Source organism: Diceros bicornis, chromosome 4 (genome assembly GCF_020826845.1).
Source record: "Diceros bicornis minor isolate mBicDic1 chromosome 4, mDicBic1.mat.cur, whole genome shotgun sequence".
NCBI lineage: Eukaryota > Metazoa > Chordata > Mammalia > Perissodactyla > Rhinocerotidae > Diceros > Diceros bicornis.
Genome location: NC_080743.1, coordinates 34,012,183 through 34,037,872, shown reverse-complemented (window position 1 = coordinate 34,037,872; position 25,690 = coordinate 34,012,183). Strand labels below are relative to the sequence as shown.

General features: G+C 36.0%; 1 protein-coding gene across 4 annotated transcripts in view; it reads right to left on the bottom strand.

Annotated features, from left to right (window-relative positions):
• The window catches only part of SNX7 (sorting nexin 7), a 102,404-nt gene that overhangs the window by 27,041 nt on the left and 49,673 nt on the right, over positions 1-25,690 (bottom strand). For 3 of the 4 annotated variants that reach the window (XM_058538607.1, XM_058538606.1, XM_058538605.1), the window contains exon 8: positions 3,565-3,717. The exons of the other annotated variant lie outside the window; for it this stretch is intronic. In XM_058538607.1, the coding sequence (XP_058394590.1) occupies positions 3,565-3,717 (153 nt within the window). The remainder of the gene's footprint in view (positions 1-3,564; positions 3,718-25,690) is intronic. 4 annotated transcript variants of the gene reach the window in all.

Sequence of the window (25,690 nt, the reverse complement as noted above, 5' to 3'; positions counted from 1 at the left end):
AATTTTAGTTAGAAACAAGCTATGACCATTTCATTTCATAAAAGTAAGTCTAAAGGCAAATGTTTAAACCCCATTTCATCTATCACGCTAGGAACAAACCCCTTTGGGCATTTATCTCTGCAAATGTTGATGGAAAAAAAGTATTTCCATAAGAATGTGATTAAATTAAAAAGGAAATGGAAAGATTCTGGAACATTTTGCTTCCCTGTATATCTGAGATATTCTGAAGTTAACAGATAACAGCAGACTGTTGCTGTTTCAGGCCACACAGTCTGTGTGCTAATTAGGAAGCCTTGATTATTTAAGGGCTCCAACTTCCTGATTATACCGCTGATGTGCCAAGTCAGTTAAAAGTTATTCACTCCGGAAAAAACTAAGAAATAACTAGAGCTGTAGGGGTCTTTTGGAGTTATAATAAAGAAAACAAATGATTCCACCAAAAATTATATATCCGAGATGCAGTACACTTGACACATTTTTAATAACATTTAGAAATATAATTCACTTGGAGGAAAGAGTTAAAAACATACTTATATAAGCTGCTATGAAGAACAAAATTTGCAATATGGCAATATGGCACAGTGATGCTAATTTAACTGTTTCTAAGAAAACAGTTTATATAAATTGAACTCAATCTATGAGAATGATAAAAATATGTATCTATGTGATAGGTATAGTCAAAACCCAAATATTTCAGTTGGAGTTCTATGGAATTGTTATGAACATTTTCTTTTAAAAAAATAAAAAGTCCAAACTTAGAAAGTTTTGCAGACCTTATCATTTAAAGAAAAATACAGTAGGTGCATTTGTCATGTGATTTTTATACCCTAATATAGTTATGTTTTATCATCATAATCACTTATAATATATTACATATTCTAATTTTCAAGGCATTTTCTTATAAATTATTTCTAGTTGATTGTCATAACAATCCTGTAACGTCCGTATGGACAGTTTCTATTGTAAAGGAGAGGTAAAGTTATTTCTGTGGATTTAAACAGTTAAGTGGTAATGAAGTCTATGGTGGTAAACGTGCTTTATTCAACAGAAATATTTTAAATCATTTAAAAATCTGAGATTTGTGGGAAATTCCTTTTAGATACTTGAATTTACTTAAGTTTGTTAATGTAGAATAAAAAATTGAGGAGAGAGAGAAAATGATCTTTCCAATCCCACCTACTAAAAAAAAAAAAAAAATCACTTGAATCTGTCCACCAATCTCCAGCCCACTACCATGAGATCTCTGTATCAGTTCACATCTGTCTTTGCTGCTACAACAGTCACCTAACTAGTCTCATCACATCCAGCTCTGCTCACTCTGACCCATATACAGTCACAGTGATCTTTCTAAAAGGTAAGTCCAATAGATAGTGTCACTTCCCTGCGGAAAACTCTTCAATGGCATTTCCCATTTCCCTTAGAGGGAAAGATAAAAGAGCAAACTTACAAGGACCTCTTCAGCCTAATGGGGTTCAGGGCAAGCTACCCCAAAATATGGCACCTTGGCATATTAAATATTTTAAGCTGAAGGAGCTTGAGAAAACGGCAGAAGCAGGAATGTCACTTTGACCTTCCCCCAACCCTTATCCCCTGAAGCAGGTCATAAAACCTTCATGTGACAGGTGCCCTCCCCATACCCAGAGGAAAGGAGCAACCTTATCTCTGAAGACAAAGGGACACAGAGAAGACTCCTAACAAACAGGCCTTGCTAAGTTTCTCCCAGTTTATGACACTTACGTCATACTCCTTACCCCATGACATTTCTACACGACTGCCCGCTCTTCATCAAATCTAGCATAAAAATACTCTAGGTCTGTTCTTCCGGTCTTCAATTCCTTATGAAGGCTCCCACGTCACAAGAACTTACATTAAATCAATCTGCATGCTTTTCTCCCACTAATCTACCTTAATTTTCAGACCCAGCCAAGGACCCTAAGAGTGTCGAGGAAAACTTTTTCCTCCCCTACAAGCCTCACTTTTCACCTCAACACTACTTCCACTCTTCCATCCTCCAAAAAAAGAACCTCACTTATGTGAAAGTGTTCTCTCTCACTTCTAGGCTTTTGAGCTTGTGTTCTCTCTGCCTGGAAACCTCTTTCTCCATCTTTAACTGGCTTCCTCTTCTGCATCATTCAGATGTCAGCTTAAACATCCCTCTGAAGCAACTTCCTCATTCCTTTTAGATTAGGTTAGCTGCTCCTGCAATGTCTTTCTATCCTAGAACTTATTATACCTTATTATCTTTTGTTTTAACTGACTTTTCCTCACTGACTGTAACCACCTGAGAAAGGGACTCTGTTTGTCTTGAGTACTGAGGTCCCTCTAGGGCACAGCACAGTGTCTGGTGGCATCAGGGACTCAAGTAACTCTTGCTGAATGAAAATATCAATATCAGTTAGTTAATCTTTCAAAATACACAATATTTAAAGTACTTTAAACTGACAAGTACTGTAGATGATAAAGCATAAAATCATTTTCCTAATGTATCAATTTTACATATTCATTAATTCAGTCAGAAATAAGGTTTAAGATGTATGTTTAAAATGTATCTTCTAGAAAATGTTTAGAATATGCTGGATGAAGAAAGTGATAACATAAAAATCATTTAAAATAATAACTGCCTCAAGGAATTGTTAGTTGTAAAAAAGTAAGTAAATAAAAATAATCATGTGAAAAGCAAAATGATGACTTAGGCTCTTCCTTGAACTAAAAAAAAAAAAAAAAAAAACAAATAAAAACCTGAACTAAACTAAACTGTAATAAAAAATAAAAAAATAGGGCCGGCCCCGTCGCATAGCGGTTAAGTGTGCACGCTCTGCTGCTGGCAGCCTGGGTTTGGATCCCGGGCGCGCACCGACGTACCGCTTGTCAGGCCATGCTGTGGCCACATCCCACATAAAGTGGAAGAAGGTGGGCATGGACGTTAGCTCAGGGCCAGTCTTCCTCAGCAAAAAGAGGAGGATTGGCATGGGTGTTAGCTCAGGGCTGATCTTCCTCACAGAAAAAAAAAAGAAATAGAATGGCATGCTCCTTTGTTGATTTTTCTGAATAAGGTAAGGTGGGGATGGCAGGGACATAAGGTACAGGCCCTGAACTGATTTTCTGCTCATTCAAACCTCTGTTTCTTTCCTTATTTTGCAAATCCTTTATAATATAAGAAAGGGAGAGGAAAAGGGAATAAAATAGGAGAATCATTGGGAAGCGTTATCAAGTGCTTTTGAAGAATTCAGATCCTTCCAAAACAAGAAACTGAGGGGAAAACAAACAAACAAAAAAATGGTAGCATAATTCTTGCTCACATGAACTCCAGCTCAAATTAGGCACTTGGGGCATGCTGTGTAAGAAGGAAAACTCAACATCCTCCCTCCACATAAACACATTGGTTTCGGTGGGTAGGTTTAGCATTACTCTATTAACTGGCAATACCACTGGCTCTGAGCCACCAAAGAGGCTTTTGAATGTGACACTTGGTTCCTCAATAGACTCTTTCAACATAGGACAGATAGAAAGTAAAAGAGAAGATAATTCTTTAAAAAAGAAGCAATATCAAATATCACTAATTACCTGTTCATAATAGTGGATATTCTCCTCAGCCATATCTGTAAATGCTGACTTGATATCATTTTCCATATTTTGTTTCCATCTTTCCCAATCTGCTTTCAGGGCATTATTAGCGCATTCTACTTTATCTTCAAGTTTTCCAATTTCTTCTGTAAGCTGAATTAGACCACAAATTGAGATAAATTGATCTATGTATTCTTGCCGCTAAGTGAATTCACCAAATCTAACCTGAACACTATATCAAAAAAGCTTAAGAATAATTCTTTTTTGAAAAGTCACTAGTATTTACCATGTGTACTAACTAGTTAAAGTGAAGAGAACAGTGGATTCAATCAGAGATGTTGAGTAGAGTTCTAAGGTCTGCCACGAATTAGCGCTTGACCTTGGCTAAGTCTCTCAAAACTTGGGCTTCAATTTCACTATTTATAAAACAAAGGAAATTGAACTCCAAGTTATCTCAAAATTCTTTTGCACTAACACTCTCATTACCACTATTGTCTGTGGTGATAATATTTATGTAAGATATGGCTTCATTCATTTTAGCTTCCTATTCCTGGTCATCATTTTTCAATTGTTTTTAGCAGAACGCTCAATTAACTGACATATTATAACAACATACAGATTAAGCAGTCCAACCTGGAGGCCCAGAGGATTAATTTGCCAAATTTCACTCAACTGGTAACAGAGGAAGGTTTCTAGCTCAAGACATGTGACACCTAGTCCATGCTCCATTAGATAGGATTAAGGTGATATTCATACCTCCTCCCTACCTCAGCCACCAACCTTTGAGCATGTAATACATCAACTTATTGTTTTATATTTGGCATATTTATATTTATATAAATACTTATATATTTATATATGTTTCATATGCACATATTTATTCATATATTCACCATATATTTATTAAGTGTTCTATACCAGGCATTCTTCCAGGACTTGTAGATTCAGTAGTGAAGACAACAGACAAAAATTCTTGCTTTTATCAGAGCTTATACTCTATTGTGTGGAGATAAACCATAAGTAAGATTAATAAAATATGAACTATCAGTTGATAATAAATAGCAAAAAGAAAAATGAAGCAGAAAGGTAGACAGGGAATGTTAGGATGACGCAATTTTAGATAAGATGACAGAGGAAAGCCTAAATAAGAGGGTGTTATTTGAATAAACATCTGAGGTCAACATGAGAGTGAACCATGGGGTTCTCAGCAGGAAAAGTGTTCCCGACAGAGAACAGAGGAAATAACAAGGGCAATGGCCTAGAGGTGGAAACATGACTGGATGGTCCAAAGAGAACAAGGAGACCAGCATGGCTGTAGCATGTAGCAGAGTACAAATGAGGGAAGATCCTAGGAGATGAGGTCAGAGAAGCAACAGGTGACCAGATCTTACGGAGCCATGCAGTCTGTGGTAAGGTTCTTGGATTTTATTGAATGCGATCCAAAGCCAGGAAGATTCGAGCAGAAACGACACCATCTTTCTCATGTTTTAAAATGGGCATTATCCATTACCACCATTGCTTGACTGAAAGTATTTGACAGAGGCTATCATTTAACGAATCCCCATTTCAGAGATGTTAAAATGTGACAATGTATGTCTCAGAATCAATAGAATATGTTATTTCATTTCCAACATTTGTTTGAATTATTGCACTTTTTTTGCTATAGAATTATTTCTTTGCAGTCCTTATTCCATTTCAGCCATATTTGCTTTTATTTCCCCAAGAACAGACATTTAGTATTACATAAACCTTTCATTACCTATGGGAGATCAATTTCAGTAGTAAGGTTGACTTTCATGTTTAGTATGGGTATGGGTATGTGTTTTATTTTTTCACTTCTTGTTTTGTTTGTAAACTATCTCAGTGAGGCCATTTATTACTTTATGGGTATGTGCACTCTTTGGGGTAATTATTTTGTTAAATCTTAGAGAATTTGTCTAATGTGATATTAATGAGATGTCTAATGGTGGGCTGTGGATACTAGGGGATAAGCTAAGAGTATAACTGCTGAAAGGCAAAGCTAAACAGGATCTGTGCCTGTTGGAAAAAGTTCAGAGGCTGGTTAGAGAACTCATTCCTCTGGGTTGTTGGATGGAATCTTGCCATTTTCATAGTCAGATGGAGATTATCAGCAAAATGTTTCTCTCACATCTAGAATCAAGAGGTACCTACACCTACTATGACCACACTGTTATTCTCCTCAGCTTAGGAGGAGAATAAAATGGTGTCACTGCCTTAAAGGATTTCCAACAAGACTTTTCCCTTTATCAATCTGCAACTCCCCCTCATAAAAGCCCTTAGAAGCAGTGGTCAGGCTGGTTGGTGCTCCTGCTCTGGCCAAGAGCTACTGCATTCCTAGAGAAGAGGTTCTGTCCTGTTCTCTGACCTCACTCTCACCTACAAAAAGAATGTCTATAGCCTTATGGCTTAAAGGTCAATGCCTTAGGTGGAGTATTGGGATTAAGAAGACTGACAACAGGTCAGACTGGCCTCAGTTTAAGTCCCACTTCTGTCTTTTACAAGCCAAGTGACATTGTGTAAGACTATGTGTCGAAGCTCCAGTTTCTTCATCTGTAAAATGAACATAAAAATAACAATACCTATCCCATAGGGACTTCTATGAAAATTGCATGAGATAATGAACATTAATTGATTTGCACAGTGCCTGACAATTTGTCTACTAAATGTTATCTATTACCACCACCACCACTACCATCATCAACAGTTGGTGAAACTGAAACTGATTCCCTCTCCTCTTCCAGTATTTTGGTCTCTGGAAGTATGCCATTTCTCTGCCAGATCTAGGTCTTAAGTCAATTTCTAGTGCTATTTCTTAATCTATTGTCACCAGTGTGGAAGATGATGCATATGCTTTAAGCATATATGATCAATTCTTTTCATTTTTTGTAGCTATAACTGAGTATTCTTTTCTTTCTTTGATGATTTCATCATTATTTTAGTTGGAAAAGGAAAAAAGAGACATTAGGTATTTCCCCACACTGAATCATCTTCCCATAATTTCAATCCAAAGAAACTCTGATAATAAGCACAAAACATGTAATTCAAATTAAGAATGATCTGGACTATATGTTTCCTAACAATTTATAAAGGCATAATATTTTTAGATGTCCTTTCTGTTAGTTGACTTCAATTTTACCACGTTCTCTGGTACAAGGAACTATGCATTCAGATGGTGCTGTCCAGTTAACTGAAGTGGGAGCGTAAGATGTGTTAGAAACATGGCAGGACAAAGAAGTCCCTCTAGTGCTTCGGGGTCCCTCTAACCACAAAGCAGCTTTCAATAACTCTAAAAGTAGGAAATTCAATTCATGTTCTTTACTGCAAAACAGCATGGAAAAGACTGAGTTAAAAAGGACTAAAGTTTGAAAAATTCTTTTCACAAATATTGGAAGTGATTTGGCCCTCCTGTTGGTGGAAAAACTGGTGGAAAAGCAACCAACCCTTTTTGCCAGGAAAAATGTTGTAATACCATAATGAGTAATAAAAGATTGTGAGATAGCAAAAAAAGAAAAAGATTTATATTTAATGGTAAGGTTAATGAGTAATTTCTAGCTTCAGTTATATTCAGTTAGAAATTAGCCACAAAATTAAATGAAAACCATTAATACTAAGAGCTCAGGCAAACAAAACAATATCCTTTTCCAGGACTGAGTACCTCCTACAGTACCAGTAACAGCAGCAATAATAATGGCCATTTTTTCATTTCTGCCATGGGCCATTGCACTAAGCTATATACTTTACATACATTACTTCATTTAATCTACATAATAATGTGGCAAATTTGGTATTATTATCTTCATTTTACAAGTTGGAAAACTGAGAAAAAGAAATGAAAGAGATCACATAGCTGTTTGTGGCAAAATAAGAGAGTCAAACCAAGGTCTGCCTAAGTTAAAGCACATGCTCTTTCCATGCTGACTGAACAGCACCAACCTAGCTTGGCTGTGGCTCTCAAGGTTGGATTGATTCAGCTCTTACCTCAAGGAGTTTACAATCTGTTAGAATACAGATATGCAAAAATAAAACAAAAAAGAAAGGTTACAACACAAAGCAGAGTGTGATATATGCCATAATGGAGGCAAAAATTAAAGTGCTACAGAAAGATACAGAATGGAGGACTAATTCTCACTGAAGTAGGGTACATTTTGCCTGTTAATTCACTAGGCAGCGACTGGAGCAAGGAAACACCTGGATGACTGTACGGCACAAACAAAACCACAGAGATGAAAGCTACAGAGTGTGACAAAAGAATTGGTAAGAGGTAAGTTTGGAGTCTGGAGGTGGACAAGGAGAAACAGGGGGAATGCAGCTGGAGAGGCTGATTGAAGATTGACCACTAGAGGGTGTAAATGATATTGAGTATGAAATGGATTCTGCAGGAAATGGTAAGCCATTGAAGGTTTTTGACCAGGGCAGAGGTGTACTTCAGATAGACTCCGGAGTCAGAGATATGTAGGGATGGTTACAAGAGAAACGAAGGAGGAGGAGAAGGAAGGAAATCAGAATTGGGTTTAACCTGAATTGGGACTAAGGAGACAACAATGAAAAATGATAAGGAAGATTTCGTTCATTCCCACTCACTCGCTCATCCAGCAGCATTCACGCAGCATCCATCCAGTCTGTGTTAGGAATCAAGACGGAAGGTGAAGAAATAGACTTTGCCCTCAAAGATTCATGCCCAAGGAGAGAAATAAAAAAGCAACTGGATAAAAAAAATGTGAAGGGCATTTCATATAAAGCAAACAGCAGGTGTACAGTCCCAGAAGCCTGTTTACTTTAAAGTTTCTGAAGAATTGCAGGTGGTTCATTAAAGTTGGTACCTAGAGTGCGAGTTGGGGAATAGCAAAAGATGAGGAGAGAGAGGTAGGTAGTTGGCAGGTCCTAAAGGAGCTTCCCTGGGGGTGTTCGGATTTTAATAGGAGACAAGAAGAATCATTGAAGGAGTTTAAGGAAGAGAACTGGGGGCAGTAGTAACAATTAGATTCCTGATACCAGGGGTACTGAGAGGAGGAGACTAAAATGCTGGGACACAGAATCAGTAGGGTTTACAATTGACTATATGTGGTCATCAGGAGAAAAGTCTGTACTGCTCATCAGGTTAACGGGTAGAACAGGTAGGGTTGGGTGAGATAGGAGATGAAGGCCTGAGGCAACCGTAATAATACAGACATTCATTGTCGCAAATAATCTCGCAGGGTGAGGTACACTGCTATGTAAACATTCAAAACTACTCACTTGCATAGAAGACATCGAATAATATTTGGAGGTCAACAGCAATCAAGATTACATTAAAACTGAAAATTCCAAAGTGACTTTGCTATAGTAATTTGAGTGGTTTGGGCAAGCTGGGAGGTGATACAGGCATACCAATTGCATGCAAGCCTAGCTGAGTATTTTAAATAATAAAAAATTAGAGCTACTTGTCGGGAGAAGAGAAGTAAAGCTATAATGAAACTACCCAGAGAAGGGCTTTGCATTTCAGAGCAACTGATGAACAGTTCTGAGCTTTTGGGAGAAACTTCTTTTCATTATCAAGGCTTTTAACTTGATACTTTAATGGTGCTTAAATTGTTTTAGAATTCCTTCTAGAACAAAAAACAGTAATGTGGTTCATTTGAAAATTGTTAAAACACTTGTTCCTATATAATAAATGCCTAATCCAATTCATTAAAATATACAAATATATAGGTGCCAGCCCTGTGACTGAGTGGTTCAAGTTCTGCGCACACCACTTCAGCGGTCCAGGGTTCGCGGGTTCGGATCCCAGGCATGGACCTACTCCACTTGTCAGTCATGCTGTGGAAGCATCCCACGTACAAAGTAGAGCAGGTTGGGCACAGATGTTAGCTCAGGGTTAATCTTCCTCAAGCAAAAAAAAGAAAGAGGAAGATTGGCAACGGATGTTAGCTCAGGGCGAATCTTCCTCACATACATACACGCATAAATAAATAAAAATATATGAATTTGGTTCTATTTGTTGTCTGTGACCTCTTTTTATACAATCAATTTTGTTTGTAGTGCTATGCTTTCAGGGTTCTCTGAAAACTGTAAAACATTTTACTGGTTCTAAGTCATTCACATTTGATTAAACAGAAGCTTTAGGTTTAGTGTACCTATAGCAGAATGGAGTCACAGTGAGAAATGCAAACAAATTCCAGGGAACTTCATATGTATAGTGATTGCGCTATAGGAAATTTGGTGTGAAAAATAACCGAAAATTTTTCTATGAAAAGCCCAAAGAAAAGGACGGCAACATTAGAGAATTCAGAAGCAGTTCACACTCATTAAGAAAACCCCCTTGTGGGAGTTACATACCAAAAAGATGTCAGACTTTATTCAGTTAATAAAGGTTTATTTCTGTGTACTACGGGCAAGGCATATGTAGATGTTGTGAGAGATACAAACAATCTAATGAGCACATACTTTCTTGGGCACTTGGGGCTAAATAAATCTTATAAAAAGCAGGATTCCTCCATTTTGGGGTTTTCCTTTGTTCTAGAAAGAAGCTGGATAAACTCTTAATTGTTTTTTAGTTAAAAACTATTTTTCCTGAGAGGAGAGCATGACCAAACTTTCCTAAGCATGTGATATGTTTCACTAAAAATTCTATGATTCTTACCAAATGGGAAAAAAATGTGCTGATCTCTGAAAAGGGGCAAAGTCACAGAGGAAAAAATTAAAGAAAATAACGATGAAGCAAAAGAAAAAAAATGACCATGCTAAAAATAATAAGTCCACCATTAACATCAACATATTGAATGTCACAGTAATACTGAATTACTATACTTTGCTATTTCCCATCCATGAAAAGTACATTCTAAAAGGAGGGTGTCAAATCGAAAAATAAAAGATGCATGAGGTTCATGTCATATCCCATCAACTTGGAGGTATCCTAGATTCAGCTGAAGGGAGATCTCTCCTTTACTTGTTAGGTTGGGCTTGTTTTCTTCCTTTGATCCAGTTCAAGGTTATCTAGAGAATGGCCTGATGGTGAAAAGGGCCAAGAACAGATGCACTGGGTTCCATCAAAACCATCTCCAGCCCTGAACTCTGTTCATCATGTTGTGACTGTTTGTCATAAGTCACATGGAAAAGTGGATAAAGTAATTGGCATAAATTCATGCAGATCATTCATTATTGCTAGAAAACAAAACCTATGTTCCACTGGCATAGGCCTATGGACCACTTTTACAACTGTAGACCATTACACTATTTGTAACAGTTATTCAATTATTGAAGCACATGTCTGCTAATGCAATCACAGGTGCACTCAATCCCTCAAACCCATTTAATCCCACTGGAGGTTTTCTTCCTTGTACCCTTAAAGCTGACTTTAGATGAAATTGATCCAGAAACCCTAGAGCATTTTAATAATTTTTAGTAAAATAGACCTTTATTGATTTTAATTTTCTATTACTTTTACAAATTTAAATTTGCAAGAACATAACTTCACATAAGTATAATCATCAGAAATAGATCTTACAGAAAAGTTACATAAATCCATGCAAATATAGTTTATTTATTAGCTTGTTTTTAACCAAATGATTAACTAAAATATGAAAAGAAAAAAATAATTTTTTTCATAGAAAATTACTTTAAAATAGTATTTTATAAACTTTATAGAAAAGATATGTGACAGTACATTTTAGAATCCTATAATAAAGATAATTTTTCCTTTATGACAAAATGTGATCCTGGAAATTATATAATAAATATCTATTTATTTATTAATAAAATATTACAGATGTGAATTATATTCTCACAAAATTAGGGTAGCAAATAAAATATTAAAAGCATTAAAAATATATTGTTAAAAATATAAATCTCTCGGGGGCCAGCCCGGTGGCGTGGTGGTTAAGTTCATGCACTCCTCTTTGGCAGCCCAGGGTTCGCAGGTTCGGATCCTGGGCACAGACCTATGCACCACTTATCAAGCCATGCTGTGGCAGGCGTTCCCCATAAAAAGTAGAGGAAGACGGGCACAGAAGTTAGCCCAGAGCCAATCTTCCTCAGCAAAAACAGGAGGATTGGCAACGGATGTTAGCTCAGGACTCATCTTCCTCACCAAAAAGAAATATATATATACACATATATATAAATCTCCAAAAATATTTTATAATAAATAAAATTTGGAGACAAATTCTATAAAATAGGATTTTGTTATACTCATCAACTATATAAGAGGTAAATACAATGTATCCAAAGTGCATACAGCTGATCTAACATTAAACATTCGAAAATAATTGGGCTTTTCTTCTTAGAGATTAAAGTGTGCTTAAAGATGACTGGGTAGGACTTAAGATTTAAGTTTGATCTTTTGATGCTATTTCTCACCATATATTTCCATTAAAGAGGCACGAACTTTCAAATTTACTCACAGAGATAACAATTATTCCATTGAATATGCTTGGCTATTCTATGTCCTCCTACAAATGGATTTTGAGAGCTTATTTGGACTTTCTGGCAGGAAAGTGCAGCAATTTAGGAATTACTTTAGAATCGCTCTGGATTTGGCAAGGACTATGAGAGACAGCAATTAGCTTTTGGAGGGATAGGCACAACAAATGCGTAACCACCTACCCAGTTAGATGAGTGAAATCACCTCTGTTATTAAAGAGATGACAAAACAGCCTTGGTCTCCTTTACATTCTTGCTTGAAAGCCTTTTGATCATCTTTGTTTTCTTTGTCTCTAACACCATCAAGGATGGCCTGCTAGTAAGAAAAAGTAGGGAATTCACAAGAGGTGGACTGAAGTGATGGTGAGGGGCAGAGTTAGGAAAGGAAGCTATGTTCCTGCATGAATGTAGCACACAGCAGATTCTTAATATCTACCTGCTAACTTAACATTTCTGAGCACCTACTACAATCAGGTCCTGAGTAGTATGTCACATATGGCATCTCATTTAACTTTCTCCATAACTCTTAAAGGTAGCTTTCTTTCCCCCCAGTCTAGCTGGCCCAAGTTTCAGTAAAGTTAACAAAAGTAGAATTTGCACATGATGACATGATGTGGGTCCCTGTAACCCTACACTTTCAGCATCCTTAGGACAGTTTTCAATTATGTTTTTCTTCTCCTGAATTGTTTGGCAAACTCGATCTAAGTTTTTTTTTACATTACCTGCCCCCAAACTTTGAATTTTATTTGTTTGTGCTCCTTAATCCTCTATTCTCCTCCCAAATGCAGTTTCTTATTACATTCAATAAGATGAAGAGCAAATAAATTGGGTACAAAAGTAAATGTTCACTCGACAAATCTTTAGTTTTAAGTGCTTACTATGTGCCAGGCATTGGCCCAGGCACATGACCAGGGGCACAGGGGTGAACACAGGAGGGAAGGTCTCTGCCACGGGGAGCTTATGACCTAGTAGGGACTTAAGATCCACACTGCCCTAGGCATTCCTTATTTCACCTTAACAACTGTCTTAGAACCTATCAGTGAGTTTTCTCCTTTTTCATAAAATAAGGAAGTACCTTCCAAACTAAATTTTAAGAAATCCAGAATACCTAGATTCAAAAATTTCCCTAAAAAAGGAAATGTATCTTTATAGCCAATAAATATCCTTACTGCACTAAATATTCACTTGATGAAATTAAGCTACGCAATGATATAGATAGCAAATAATCAAACTGTAATCAACTCAGGTGGGGTAACATCCTCATTTCCAGGACATTTTGACATTTCCAGGGCTCTGCTGCATGTGGGGGAATAAGACATGTACCTGTTACAAGGGAGGGTGTAGCACCTGCCTCAGGGACACATTTCCTGCTTCCTAAGGACAGATGCTTTCGGCTCTACATCAAGACTAGATTCCACATTTATCGTCCACTTAGGCAGCTCCACTCTGAGGATGTAACATTTCGTCTTTCTCAGTTGCTGCACAGTATTAATAAGTTGTTTCCGGCTCCTCCTCTCCTTTTTTTCTAAACTTTAAGAATTTCTAATCACACACATTTAGAGATCAATGATCTAGAGCCATGGACTCTAAAGTCCCATGGGTGTGAATCCTGACTGTGTGACCTCAGACAAGTTCAGCTCCTTGATAGGCTGCAGTTTCCTCATCTGTAAAATGAGGAGAAAGAAAGTATCTACGTCATAGGATTGTTTTGAACACTGTGTTAGCCAAGGGCCTGGGACTTAAGCATTTAGCACATGTTAGGGTTAGAGTGGCACTCTAAAGTGACTATGAAAGGATTACTGTTAGGGTCTGAGAAATGTCCCGACTGACTCTGTCCACTCACTCACTTGTACTATGTTAGGGAACCCTTATTGAGGACCTGGATAAAAAAGGAGTAACAGTCATAGTGGAAACAAAGAGACACTTTATTAATAGCTCAGAAAGCTCCCCAAAATTACCAACAGGCCTGAGAGTGCTGGTGGCTTGACTGGACAATGTGGCCAAGCCAAAAAGTCTATGTAAGTCCATTCCATCAGGCACTTCTCCAAATTAGATGGGTGAGGCCAAAAAAGTCCAGTAATTACCTCCATTTTAAGGAATTGGGTTGCAAGTCATGTCAACAAATTATTCCACTCTAATCCAAGGAATAACAGTATCTTGGTAATTATGGAATGATAAAACCCTAAAACAAAAAAATGCAGATAGACACTTTTTCTCCTGACTCTGAAGTTACTTTAGAGTATACTTCCTAATAACTAAAAAAACCTGTCCAAAAACTTAAGAAGACCCACTATATTTCCAAACATTATCTTAGGTTTTTCGTTTTTCTTATTTATTGGAGATTAGTGATTAGTTTTAGAAAACAGATTAATTCATTCAACAACTATTTGTTGAGCACTTACTATGGGCCAAGTACCATGCTAGGCATGACGCCCCTACGTGAAATACTTTCCTCCTTTCCTCATTCAATTTTTGGCATACTGATTTCATACAGGCAAATCTTCACTTAACATCAGAAAGTCCTCTCAATTCTGAGATGATTTCATGATGAGACCAACGTGGAATGCCTTAATGTGTATTTCTCAAATTGGGATTCCTATATCTTCATTAATACTCAGTGATGGCCTAGAGGACTGCCACATCATGAATAAACATGGCGTAATCTTGTTATAGGTATTTTACAGAGATCATATAAAGATATTTTTAAGTTAACATACACACAAATATATTATGGAGTAGTGATGTTCCCACGAAACTTTAAAAATAGGCGACCTTAAAAAATTTTTGAGACCTACAACTAAGATATACAAGTAGGTACTGGAGCTTTGAGGGGAAAAAAGAAAAAGAGGAAGACTGACAACAGATGTTAGCTCAGGGCCAATCTTCCTCAAAAAAAAAATTTTTTTTTGAGCTTACATGGGCCATCGATGCGTCTCTCTCAGACTACTGAGGTATAAGTTCAACTCTCTTATGTCAAAGAAAGTAAAGTCTTTTGGTAAAAATGTTTGAACTACACACTATATTAAAATATGTGTTAGAAGCAAAGCTGCTTAACTGATGAGCTATGTATTTAATATATAATTAATACATTTGGCATGATAATTCTAGGGGAGTTAATTGCCATGATTATCAACAGTTTTGTCAAAGTATCATTTATAAAAATTACAGATTAAGAAAGTAGCTTCCCCACAGTTTATTTCTCCAGGAAGAGCTGCCATGATGATAGAAGAAAATACCATTCAAACTTTTTTCAATCACCGTAATCTATCACTGCTAAAATGTAGGGGAATTGCACTTACTTCTCTAAGAAAGAATCATCCTTGCTGAGTATTAAATCATCCATCCTCCATCACTTATCTCTTATGTTATAATCTAGAGCTGGTGGCAAGTAAGCATCCGTTTTCCTCACCCCATGACTCTCTATTTACAAGTACAGTAGTAAGGTCGTGCGGGCAGCACAATTAAAATTTAAAGTCTCTCCAATATCATGACTGAGCCCCTAACATCTAAACAGCTTACGAAGGTCTGCTCCTAATGCATTATTAGAAGAGTTTTTTTCCTTCATTAACAAATAATGGCAATCTCACACAAATTAGTCTAGCATGTAGAAATGTATGAGGCTAGCATGACCTGGACACAAAAATTGACATTTCTGGTACAAGCAATGGTAATTACAAATCATTCTTTATCTCCCCAGCTTTACTGAGGTATAAATGAGAAATAGAATTGTGTATGTTTGAAGTGCACAACATGATGATAAATCATTCTTATTCAGAAATATAGATACAAAAGTCCTAAAAAACTGAGCAAGCCAAATCCAGCAATGTCCAAGGTGAATTTACCTCAGGGATCCAAAGATGGTTAAAATGAGAAAATCTCTTAGTGTAACTCACCACATTAAGTGCACAAGGGAGGATGGAGAAAAATCATACAATTATATAAGTAGATTTACAAAACCATTCAACAAAATTCAACACCCACTTATGAATCAACCTCTCATCACACAGGAGTAGATAATAACTGTCTTAAGCTGATTAAAAATATATCGAAAAAAATTATAGCTAACATCATTACTATTGGAAAAAATCTTGAAAGCATTTACTTTAGAATCAGTAACAATACAAGGATGTCTCATCACTAATAACATTATAATGAATTTTTTAGCCAGCTCAGTAAGAAATGAAAAAAGAAATATAAAATACAATGATTGAATAAATGAAACAAAAAAACTATCAATATGTACCCATGATAAGATTTCTACATAGTAAACCCCAAAGAGTCTACAAACAAATTATTAAAATTAAAAATAATTTAGAAGATTGCTGGATATAAGATAAATATGCTAAAGTAAATTACATTTCTATTCTCTGGTCAAAAAAAAGTTAGAAAATGAAAATTTTTAAATATACAATTTATGATAAATACAACCAAAAAAATAAGGTACTTAGGAATAAGTTTATCAAAAGATGTAGAAGACCTTTTCGGAAAAAAACATTTTTAAACTTTATTGAGAGATACCAAAGAAGAGTTAAATAAATGGTGAGGTATCTGAATAATTGTTCTATTTTAAATCTTCTAGCTGGTTCTCTTTCTTTTAATTTCAGCTTAAATACCAGTTCCTCAGATAAACCTTCTCAGAACAGCATTTATGTACAGAGTAGGTTTTTTCCTGCTATTCTCTCTCTCAGTCCACTGTTCATTTCCTTAACATTCAATAGAACTAAGAGTTATTTTACTCATTTGTCTACGTATTTTCCTGTTGGAATGTAAGCTGTACCACAAGGGGCCACGTGTCTATCTTTTGACCACTATATCCTCAGTGCTTACACTACCTGGGAATTTGGTAACTATTTGTAGAATGGATGAATGATTTTAGAAAACTGAAATATTAGTAATGAATCTAGGCTTGTCTCCCTACTGCCTTTCCAAAGATTTATTTCTTTACACTTGTAAATACCACAGAAACTTAAAATGTGCCTATACCTAACCCTAATGGCATATATACCAAAAGTTTTAAGCAAAATACAATTTGAGGATAATAGCTACTCTTACTTAAAAATATCTTCATTGTTTTCGTTTTTAAAATGGCTTCTCTATTATTTCCTTTTATGGAAAAAAAAATCAACCATTCAGTCTATTTATTCAAATGCTAAAAATTTTTCTTCATAATCAGAAAAGCTGGGAAATTATCATTTTGAAAAGTTCTTGAAAATAATATACCTAAATAAAAAGATTTAGATTGCCACTCCATCAGGAGACAATAGAAAATTCAAAAATTCAATTCTAATCTGACAGCTACCTCTTCTTAACAAGTATTAATTAAATTGCAGGGGAGAGATAAGAGGGCTCTTAACAATAAAACGATATTATTTTCTGATTTGTGAGAGAAGTAAGATGTGTCTGAAGAAATCAGATGCTTGATTATACAATGCTGCTCAGGCATACATGTGATTACTAAGTAGCACCTTTTTCATATACTTTACAATACACACTCTTCTTAAAAACTAGAAACCTCTCTCCCGTAAACCCATTGCTGATTTTATTATCCAAATGTACTTGTTCAGTAAAACACAATGCATTTTCTAAAATCGACAAGTTGAGTCATAAAACACCCACAAATGCAGCTGACGCATCACCTTTCAAGTCAGCACCTCCAACACCATTAACATCCCTCAAATAAAGAATAATCATGATTCCCTGTAACATTGGAGGCAACAGAAAGCCAATTATTTAAACGGTCCCTCCCATTTTAGGAAATGCAGTGATCTGTGAATCCTCTGTACAACAGAGGCACAGTAAATATACACTGGACTGATGAGGATTCATTTCTTTCTAGGTGCTTCCATGAGTCCTATTAATATAAAACTTTTTAAAAAGGAATGATATGTCTCCTTAAAAATAAAAAAAAAATTGAGGTCTTTTAACTCTTTAGACATGATAATTTCCTATATTTGTTTCTGAAGAACATAAGCTAAGCTTAGAAAAGCAATATGCTATATTACCATTAGGTTTTACTGAGGTTAAAAGTTATTTCAAAGCCAAAATCTCAACTTACTTATTTTACAGAGCTTCACAGGCTATACAACTTTCTGTCATGAACTATTTTTATTTTAGTCACCACTTAAGCAAACAATATCTCACATATTATCTCATTTAATTCTCACTATACACCTGTAAGGCAAATATTATTTTTCCCATTTTACTAACAAGAAAAAGTAAGGCTTATTGAGGTTTAAGTGACTTTTTTTTTTTAACTTTTTCTTGGAACCCAGGTTCTCTAACTTGTCTTCCAACTCCACCATACTACAAAACTCCAAAATAGGGTACATGAACTGCAAAGCACGTACAAACAGCTCTCAGGGCTACACAAAGGAATTTCCATTTGTATTCAACTCTTTTTGTTTAATTGACATATAACATTATATTAATTTCAGGAACACAACAAATGATCCGATACATATAGATATGGTGAAATGATCACCACAACAAGTCTAGTTAACATCCATCTTCACACAGTTACAATTTCTTTTCCTGTATGAGAACTTTTAAGATCCACCCTCTAAGCAACTTTCAAAGATACAATATAATATTATTAACTATAGTCACCATGCTGTACATTATATCCCCATGACTTATTTATTTTATAACTAGAAGTTTGTACCACCTAATCCATTCAATGTTTTTAACTTATGTGTATAGTTTATAATACAGATAAACTATATGAGTATAGTAGTACAAGTAGATACTTTGTAAATTAAAAATGTACATATATTGGGAGGTGTGCTCAAAAACATTTAGGTGATGGAGCATGTGATCACGTTATCTGCTGAAGTACTGTATATATTATACTTTTAATCAAGTGAATTTTCTTGATGTTTCTTTCAGACATTCATCTCTTTTCCATCTGAAACCCCACCAAAGCTAAACTCTCCATTAGATATGACCTTTCCTCTTCGACTCAATCAACCAAACTACCATAGATAAAAAATAGCTCTTAAAATTGCAACATATTCTAAAACAGAGCTAGACAATAGACCTTTCTGTGATGACAGAAATGTTCTATTCTGGAGTGTCCCAAATAGTAGCAATAGCCACACGTGACTATTGAAATGTAGCTAGTGCAACTGAGGAACTAAATTTTTAATTATATTTAATTTGAATTAATTCAAATTTAAATGTAAATAGCCACATGAGCTAGTGGGTACCATATTGTATACCTAGCTCTAGAAAGCTATGATCAATATAACTGGAATAGCATATGTGCTCAAGTACATAAATTAGGAGCCCCCTCTACAAAAGTATCCCTTAATAAAGCTGCTTTTGTCTTCTTAGAAAGCCTCTAATATTACTGAATATTTTCTCAATTACTTCATTCTAAAAAAGACGATAATATTTTGAAGAAATATTAGCTTGAAACAAACTCAATGGTACTTTTGGATTTATATAGGAGACTGATAAAATTAAACTTTTTGTTTTAAAGAGACAACACAGTACAGTCATGCATCCCTTAACGATGGGGATACATCCTAAGAAATATGTTGTTAGCAATTTCATCACTGTGTGAACATCAGAGTGTACTTACCCAAACCTAGATGGTATAGTCTACTACACACCTAGGCTACATGGTACTAATCTTATGGGACCACTATTGTATATGCAGTCTGTGGTTGACCAAAACGTCGTTATGCAGCACAGTGACTATAATTACTTCTAGGAAACAACTTCATAATTCAAGAGTTTTATTATCATTATATATAAGTATTTTAAAGCCTACTTTTAAAAGCACTGCAATAGACAAATAAGAAGAGCAATGAGTGGGGGTAGACAAGTCCCACCATATAAAAAACATATTCTAAAACCTCCATTATTGAAACAATATGGTTCTGGTGCTTAATTAACAGGCAGATCAAGGGAACACATAGAAAGTCTTAAAATAGTTGCATATGAAAACAAAAATTGAGTATATTTCAAAAGTAGCATCAGAAATTACTGGAGAAAACACAATTAAATAATAGTTTTGGCACCACTGGAGAGTTATCTAGAAAAAAATATAGCTGAATCTACACCTCACATTTATAACTAGAATTAAATCCAAATGGCTCAAAGATTCAAATGTAAAAAAAAGAAAACCCCAAAAGTTAACAGAAGAAACACGAGACAACTCTTTTGTCATCCTGAAGTAGGGGAGGACTTTCTAACTTGTACTTCAAAATAAAACTAAAATCCTTTAGAAAAAAATAGATAAACCTGACTTTTAAAAACTGAACATTTCCGCATAAAAAAAATCACTATAAAAACAATTAAAATACAAATGACCAAAAAAAGGACGAATTTTCCTAATAAGTATCTCCTAAAAATATGGGAAAGACCAAGGATTAATAGAGAAAATCTAATGAGCAAAAAATAGACAATCACAAAAAAAGAAATACAAATTTTACTTAAACATATAAAAAAATGCTTAATCCCACTCATCACAAGAGAAATGCAAATTAAAACTACAAGGTGGGGGCCGGCCCGGTGGCGCTATAAGTGCGCGCACTTTGCTGTGGCGGCCTGGGGTTCGCCGGTTTGGATCCCGGGCGTGCACTGATGCACTGCTTATCAAGCCATGCTGTGGCGGCGTCCACTATAAAGTAGAAGAAGATGGGCACGAATGTTAGCCCAGGGCCAGTCTTCCTTAGCAAAAAAGAGGAGGATTGGCATCGGATGTTAGCTCAGGGCTGGTCTTTCTCACAAAAAAAAAAAAAAAAAAAAAAAACTACAAGGTGATACCATTTCTCACTTATCAGATGGCAATGATTCTACAGTCTTATAACACACAGGCTAGGGTGAGGGCACAGGAGTAAACAAGCAATCAAACAGGTGCCGGTGAGAATGTAAATAGCTCTCCTAATGGAAAGCAATTGGTGGTAATAATAATAACATCATCAACAATAACTACAACAGCTAATTCTTTTAACCCTTTCTATGTACCAGGCACTATTCTAAGCACTTTATACAGTGGGCCCTCCATATCCGGAGGTTCTGCATCCATGTATTCAACCAACCGTGGATCAAAAGGCTCATGATGGTTGCATCTGTAATGAACATGTACAGACTTTTTTTCTTGTCATTATTCCCTACAATACAGTATAACAACTATTTACACAGCATTTACACTATATTAGGTATTATAAGTAATCTAGAGATGATTTAAATATGGGAGGATGTGTGTAGATTATATGCAAACACTACGCCATTTTATATAAGGGAGTTGAGCATCCATGGACTTTGCTATCTGCAGGACTGGTCTCCGAACCAGTCCCCCATGGATACTGAGGGATGGCTGTGTATATCAACACATTTAGCCTTATGAGCTAAGTACTATTATTTCCTCTATTCTACAAACTAAGAAACTAAGTCAAGGAGAAGTTAGCTAAGTTGCCCAAGACTACACATTTACTATTGAGATATCAAAATTGAATAGCCTCTGATTCAGTAATTTCATTTCTAAGTATTTATTCTATAGATCTATTGGTACATTTACAAAATAATATATGTACAAGGCTATTCATTGAAGCATTGTTTGCAGTAGCAAGAGATTAGAAATAGATGTTCACCAGTAGGAGTCAGATTAAATAAATTCTGATAAATTCAATGGAATATCATGTAGTTGTAAAAGACCAATAATTGGAATGATCTCCAACATATGTTCTTATATTAATAAAGCAAAGTACAGAAACCTTTATAGCATATTACTGCATTCATAAAAAAAGGAAAATCACAATGTATATTTGTATTTGTTGTACATCCATAAAGAAACCTGGAAGGCTACAAAAGTGACTAACGATTGTATGTACCTGTAATGTGGGTGGTAGGAATTGGGAAGATAGCATATGGGGACGGGAAGAAGATTTTTCATTAAATGTGTGTTTTAAAATTTATGAATTTTAAACCATGTGAATATATTACCTATTCAAATAAATATTTTTTAAACAACATGCTAATTCCTTACATTAGAGATCAAGAACATATATCTTTTGGGACAAACGAAATGTTGAAGCTCCTAATGTTATATAAATGACTACTGGCGGTTGGAGATAATATTTGTAGGGACACATCACATAGGGATTCAAAAGTAAGACACAGAAACAGAGACTCTGAGCTCCTTTTTCCTGGCTGTGAATATATAACCTCTTCCAGTGATACAAAGTGTTAGATGACTCAAAAGAAGCGTTGAAGATGCATGTGAGTGGAAAAAAGTGATATTTCTACAGTAATATATTATTTTATATATGTATTAAAGGACCACACATTCATATATGTGTGATCTTAAATATGCATAACTAAGCTAATCTAAATATTCTAATTAAAAATTTGACATTGGACAAAACCTTTGTCTTCTGGTGAGGGATCGTCATTGGGAAACATGTCAGGACAGCCCTACATTTGCATTTCTACATGTGATAGTGATGACCACGCCTGGCATATGTGCATGCCCCTTTTGCAGCCTCATTTATGGAGTATCCATAACGTGTCCAGCATTTTCCCAGTGCAAGGGTCTGTGATAGGTCTTGAAATGCATTAAAGATTTGTTTTGAATGTACTTCTCTGTCCTCTTTCTTTTTTTTTTCTCAATTCTTTTTTTTTGCTTGTTTGTGAGGAAGATCAGCCCTGATCTAACATCCATGCTAATCCTCCTCTTTTTGCTGAGGAGGCCAGCTCTGAGCTAACATCTATTGCCAATCCTCCTCCTTATTTTTCCCCAAAGCCCCAGTAGATAGTTGTATGTCATAGTTGCACATCCTTCTAGTTGCTGTATGTGGGACGCGGCCTCAGCATGGCTGGAGAAGCAGTGCGTCGTTGCGTGCCCAGGATCCGAACCCGGGCCGCCAGTAGCAGAGTGCGCGCACTTAACCACTAAGCCACGGGGCCGGCCCCTCTGTCCTCTCTCTTACTCATTTTAGATTAAAAGCTTCTAGATCACAGAGTCTCCAGCAGCAAGAGAACCTGCCTCCTGGGAAGGACAGAACCTCTGGAAACGTGTATATTTTGAAAACGGCACCTGTTGATCCTAAACTCTTACCCCTTCCCCAGCCACACTGCTACTGAGAACCACTCATGTACATTAGGGAAGAAATTGTGCTCCTTAGCTCATTTCACATTCTCTTTTTCACTGAGAGATAAGCAAGGCAAGTCAATTCACTCTAAAATTAAGATCCTTAAAACTGTCAGTTCACTATGACAGAATAGTTCAAATCACCAATAATGTTCTGTGGCAAGAATGGCAAAAAGAACCGATCACACATGCAAACTCTAACCAATTAGTATTAGTTATATGAAGCATGTTGATAAGCACCTTTTCAGATGTTGCCCTAAAACATAGTGGTCAAGTCCTGGAATAAGTTACTAGCACAGTTTCTGGGGTCCTGCTTCGACAACTGCTACATTTGCAATATTGAGCCAATAACTTTATTTCTCTGTGCCTCAGTTTTCACCTTTGTAACATGAGGAAAGTAATAGTACCTACCTCATTGCACTGTGTGAGACTTAAATGAGATAATACATATCAAGCACTTAGAACTCTGCCTGACACATGGTAAGTGCTTAAGAAATGTGAGCTATTATTATCATCATCATCAGTTTTAGCATAACATACTGATCTGGTTAAAATAAAATTCTATATAACAATTCCTTGAAAGAAGGAAAAAAACCTTCAACTTTCTGAGATCATCACAGCTCTACATGTTCCAAAGTGTCTCCAAGTTGCAATTTATAATTCATTGTGAATTCTAAATACATTTTTTTGGAGGGGATTTAAAAAAGCATTAAACTCTTAAAATTCCTTTTTTTCTTTTGATTTAGGTAGAAGAAAATTATTATTTGCCTTCAAATTTTCTGATCCCTCTAGACTTCAAACTCACCTATCAGAAAAAAATTAGTATTTATAAGGGACCGGGGAATGCAGAGCCAGGTTCTAGATCTGGTTCTGCTATTTAACTAGCTTCATAACAGTGGACAAATCACTTAACCTTTCTTATCAAAATCTCCACTACTAACACCTTAATTTATTCCATCATCATTTCCTTCCTATCGCACGGGATTCAACAGGTCTTTTTGTTTCCCATGCAGGAAACACAGTCAGCAATTGAAAGCAGCTATCAGTTCCTCCTTATCCCTTTCCCTTCCTGAAATTCAGTCCTAAAACTTATTTTGTGGGGCAGAGCAAGGCTGGTGTCTGTGCTGGTGGAGGAAGGGAGCCAAAGTCATGGTGGCCCAGAGCAGGACATCAAAGCACGACGAGGTAGTCCGTGCAAAGAGTGGTCTGGAATGGGAAGTAACAGTCCAAGCAAGTTGATGAGGGTGCCATATTGGAGGCAGCTGCCATGGAGAACCAGAATTCTAGAGTGGTAAAGAGGATGCTCTTGCATGGGTGTGGCCCAGTGTGGAGTGTGAAGCCCAAGTGGGATGGCGAGTACCTCCACTCAGGAAAGGAATTAACATGAGCTATGCATGATTGGTTACAGAGAGGGGATTAATCAAATAAGTACATAAATGAAGGATAATGGGAGCCTGTTTCTCATTGTCAGAAAGGGGACTACAAATATGGAAAGAAAGAAAACTAGAATAAACCCTCACAATATTAGATTTGAATTGAAGACATTGGTATGAACTCTTGTTTTTAATATATATAAATAAATAAATATAGACATAAAAATGAGTGTGTGTGATTATAATATATTCCCTATGTCTATCCACTCAGGTCTTGGAATAGTGATACCTCAATAGCAATGAACATATCTAATGCTAAGACACTATATTCTAAATATAATTTTTTCCACCAAAAGTAACCTGGGCTCATTAGAGAAATGGCTGATTCCAGGGCTGGGGAAGAAAAGTACAAGAGCCTAGAATGTCTTGTTGTACCAGAAAGAAGCAAAGAATAATGGGAACCTGTCAAAAGGGAAAAAAATCAGCTTGAAGATGGTCCTACCAGCCAAATTGAGGGCAATTTGTGTATCAAAATACATAGTAATAGCAATGGACTAAAACCCACTGACTAAAACAGAAAACCACAAATACACACACACACACAAATCAATTAAAAGTTTAAAGTATGATAGTAAATGGTCTAATTATATAGTCTCAAAGTAGCTCCTCACAAAATGTTTATTAATTACAAAGGGAAAGGAGTGATTTTACACTGGAGAAGCTGGGCGGACATTACCCTAATCAAAGTGATCAAAGAGTATATCACCATTAATGGGACACAGAAAAATCATGTGCTCCCTGATAGGGATCAATGAAAAGATCCCAGCATCACAGGAGCAATACCCCTGTCCAAGATTGACAATTTAAATCTAATCACGAGGAAATATCAAACAAGTTGATATTGTAGGCATTCTACACAGTAACTGGCCTGCGATCTTTCAAAGTGTAATGGTCATGAAAGTCAAGGAAAAATTAAAGAACTACTCCAGACTGAAGAAGACATCTAACTAAATGCTGTCAAGAACATTACACAACACTGGCAATTCCTGAATGGAGTCTGAGAATTAGATAATAGTAATGTTTCAATGATAACTTATTGATATTGATAGTTGTGTTAAGGTTATGTAGGAGAACGTCCTTGTTTGTAAGAAACACACACCATTCCAGGGTCATGAGCATAAGCTTTGCAATTTACTTTCCAATGGTTCAAGGGAAAAAAGGATTTTTGAGCTGTCCT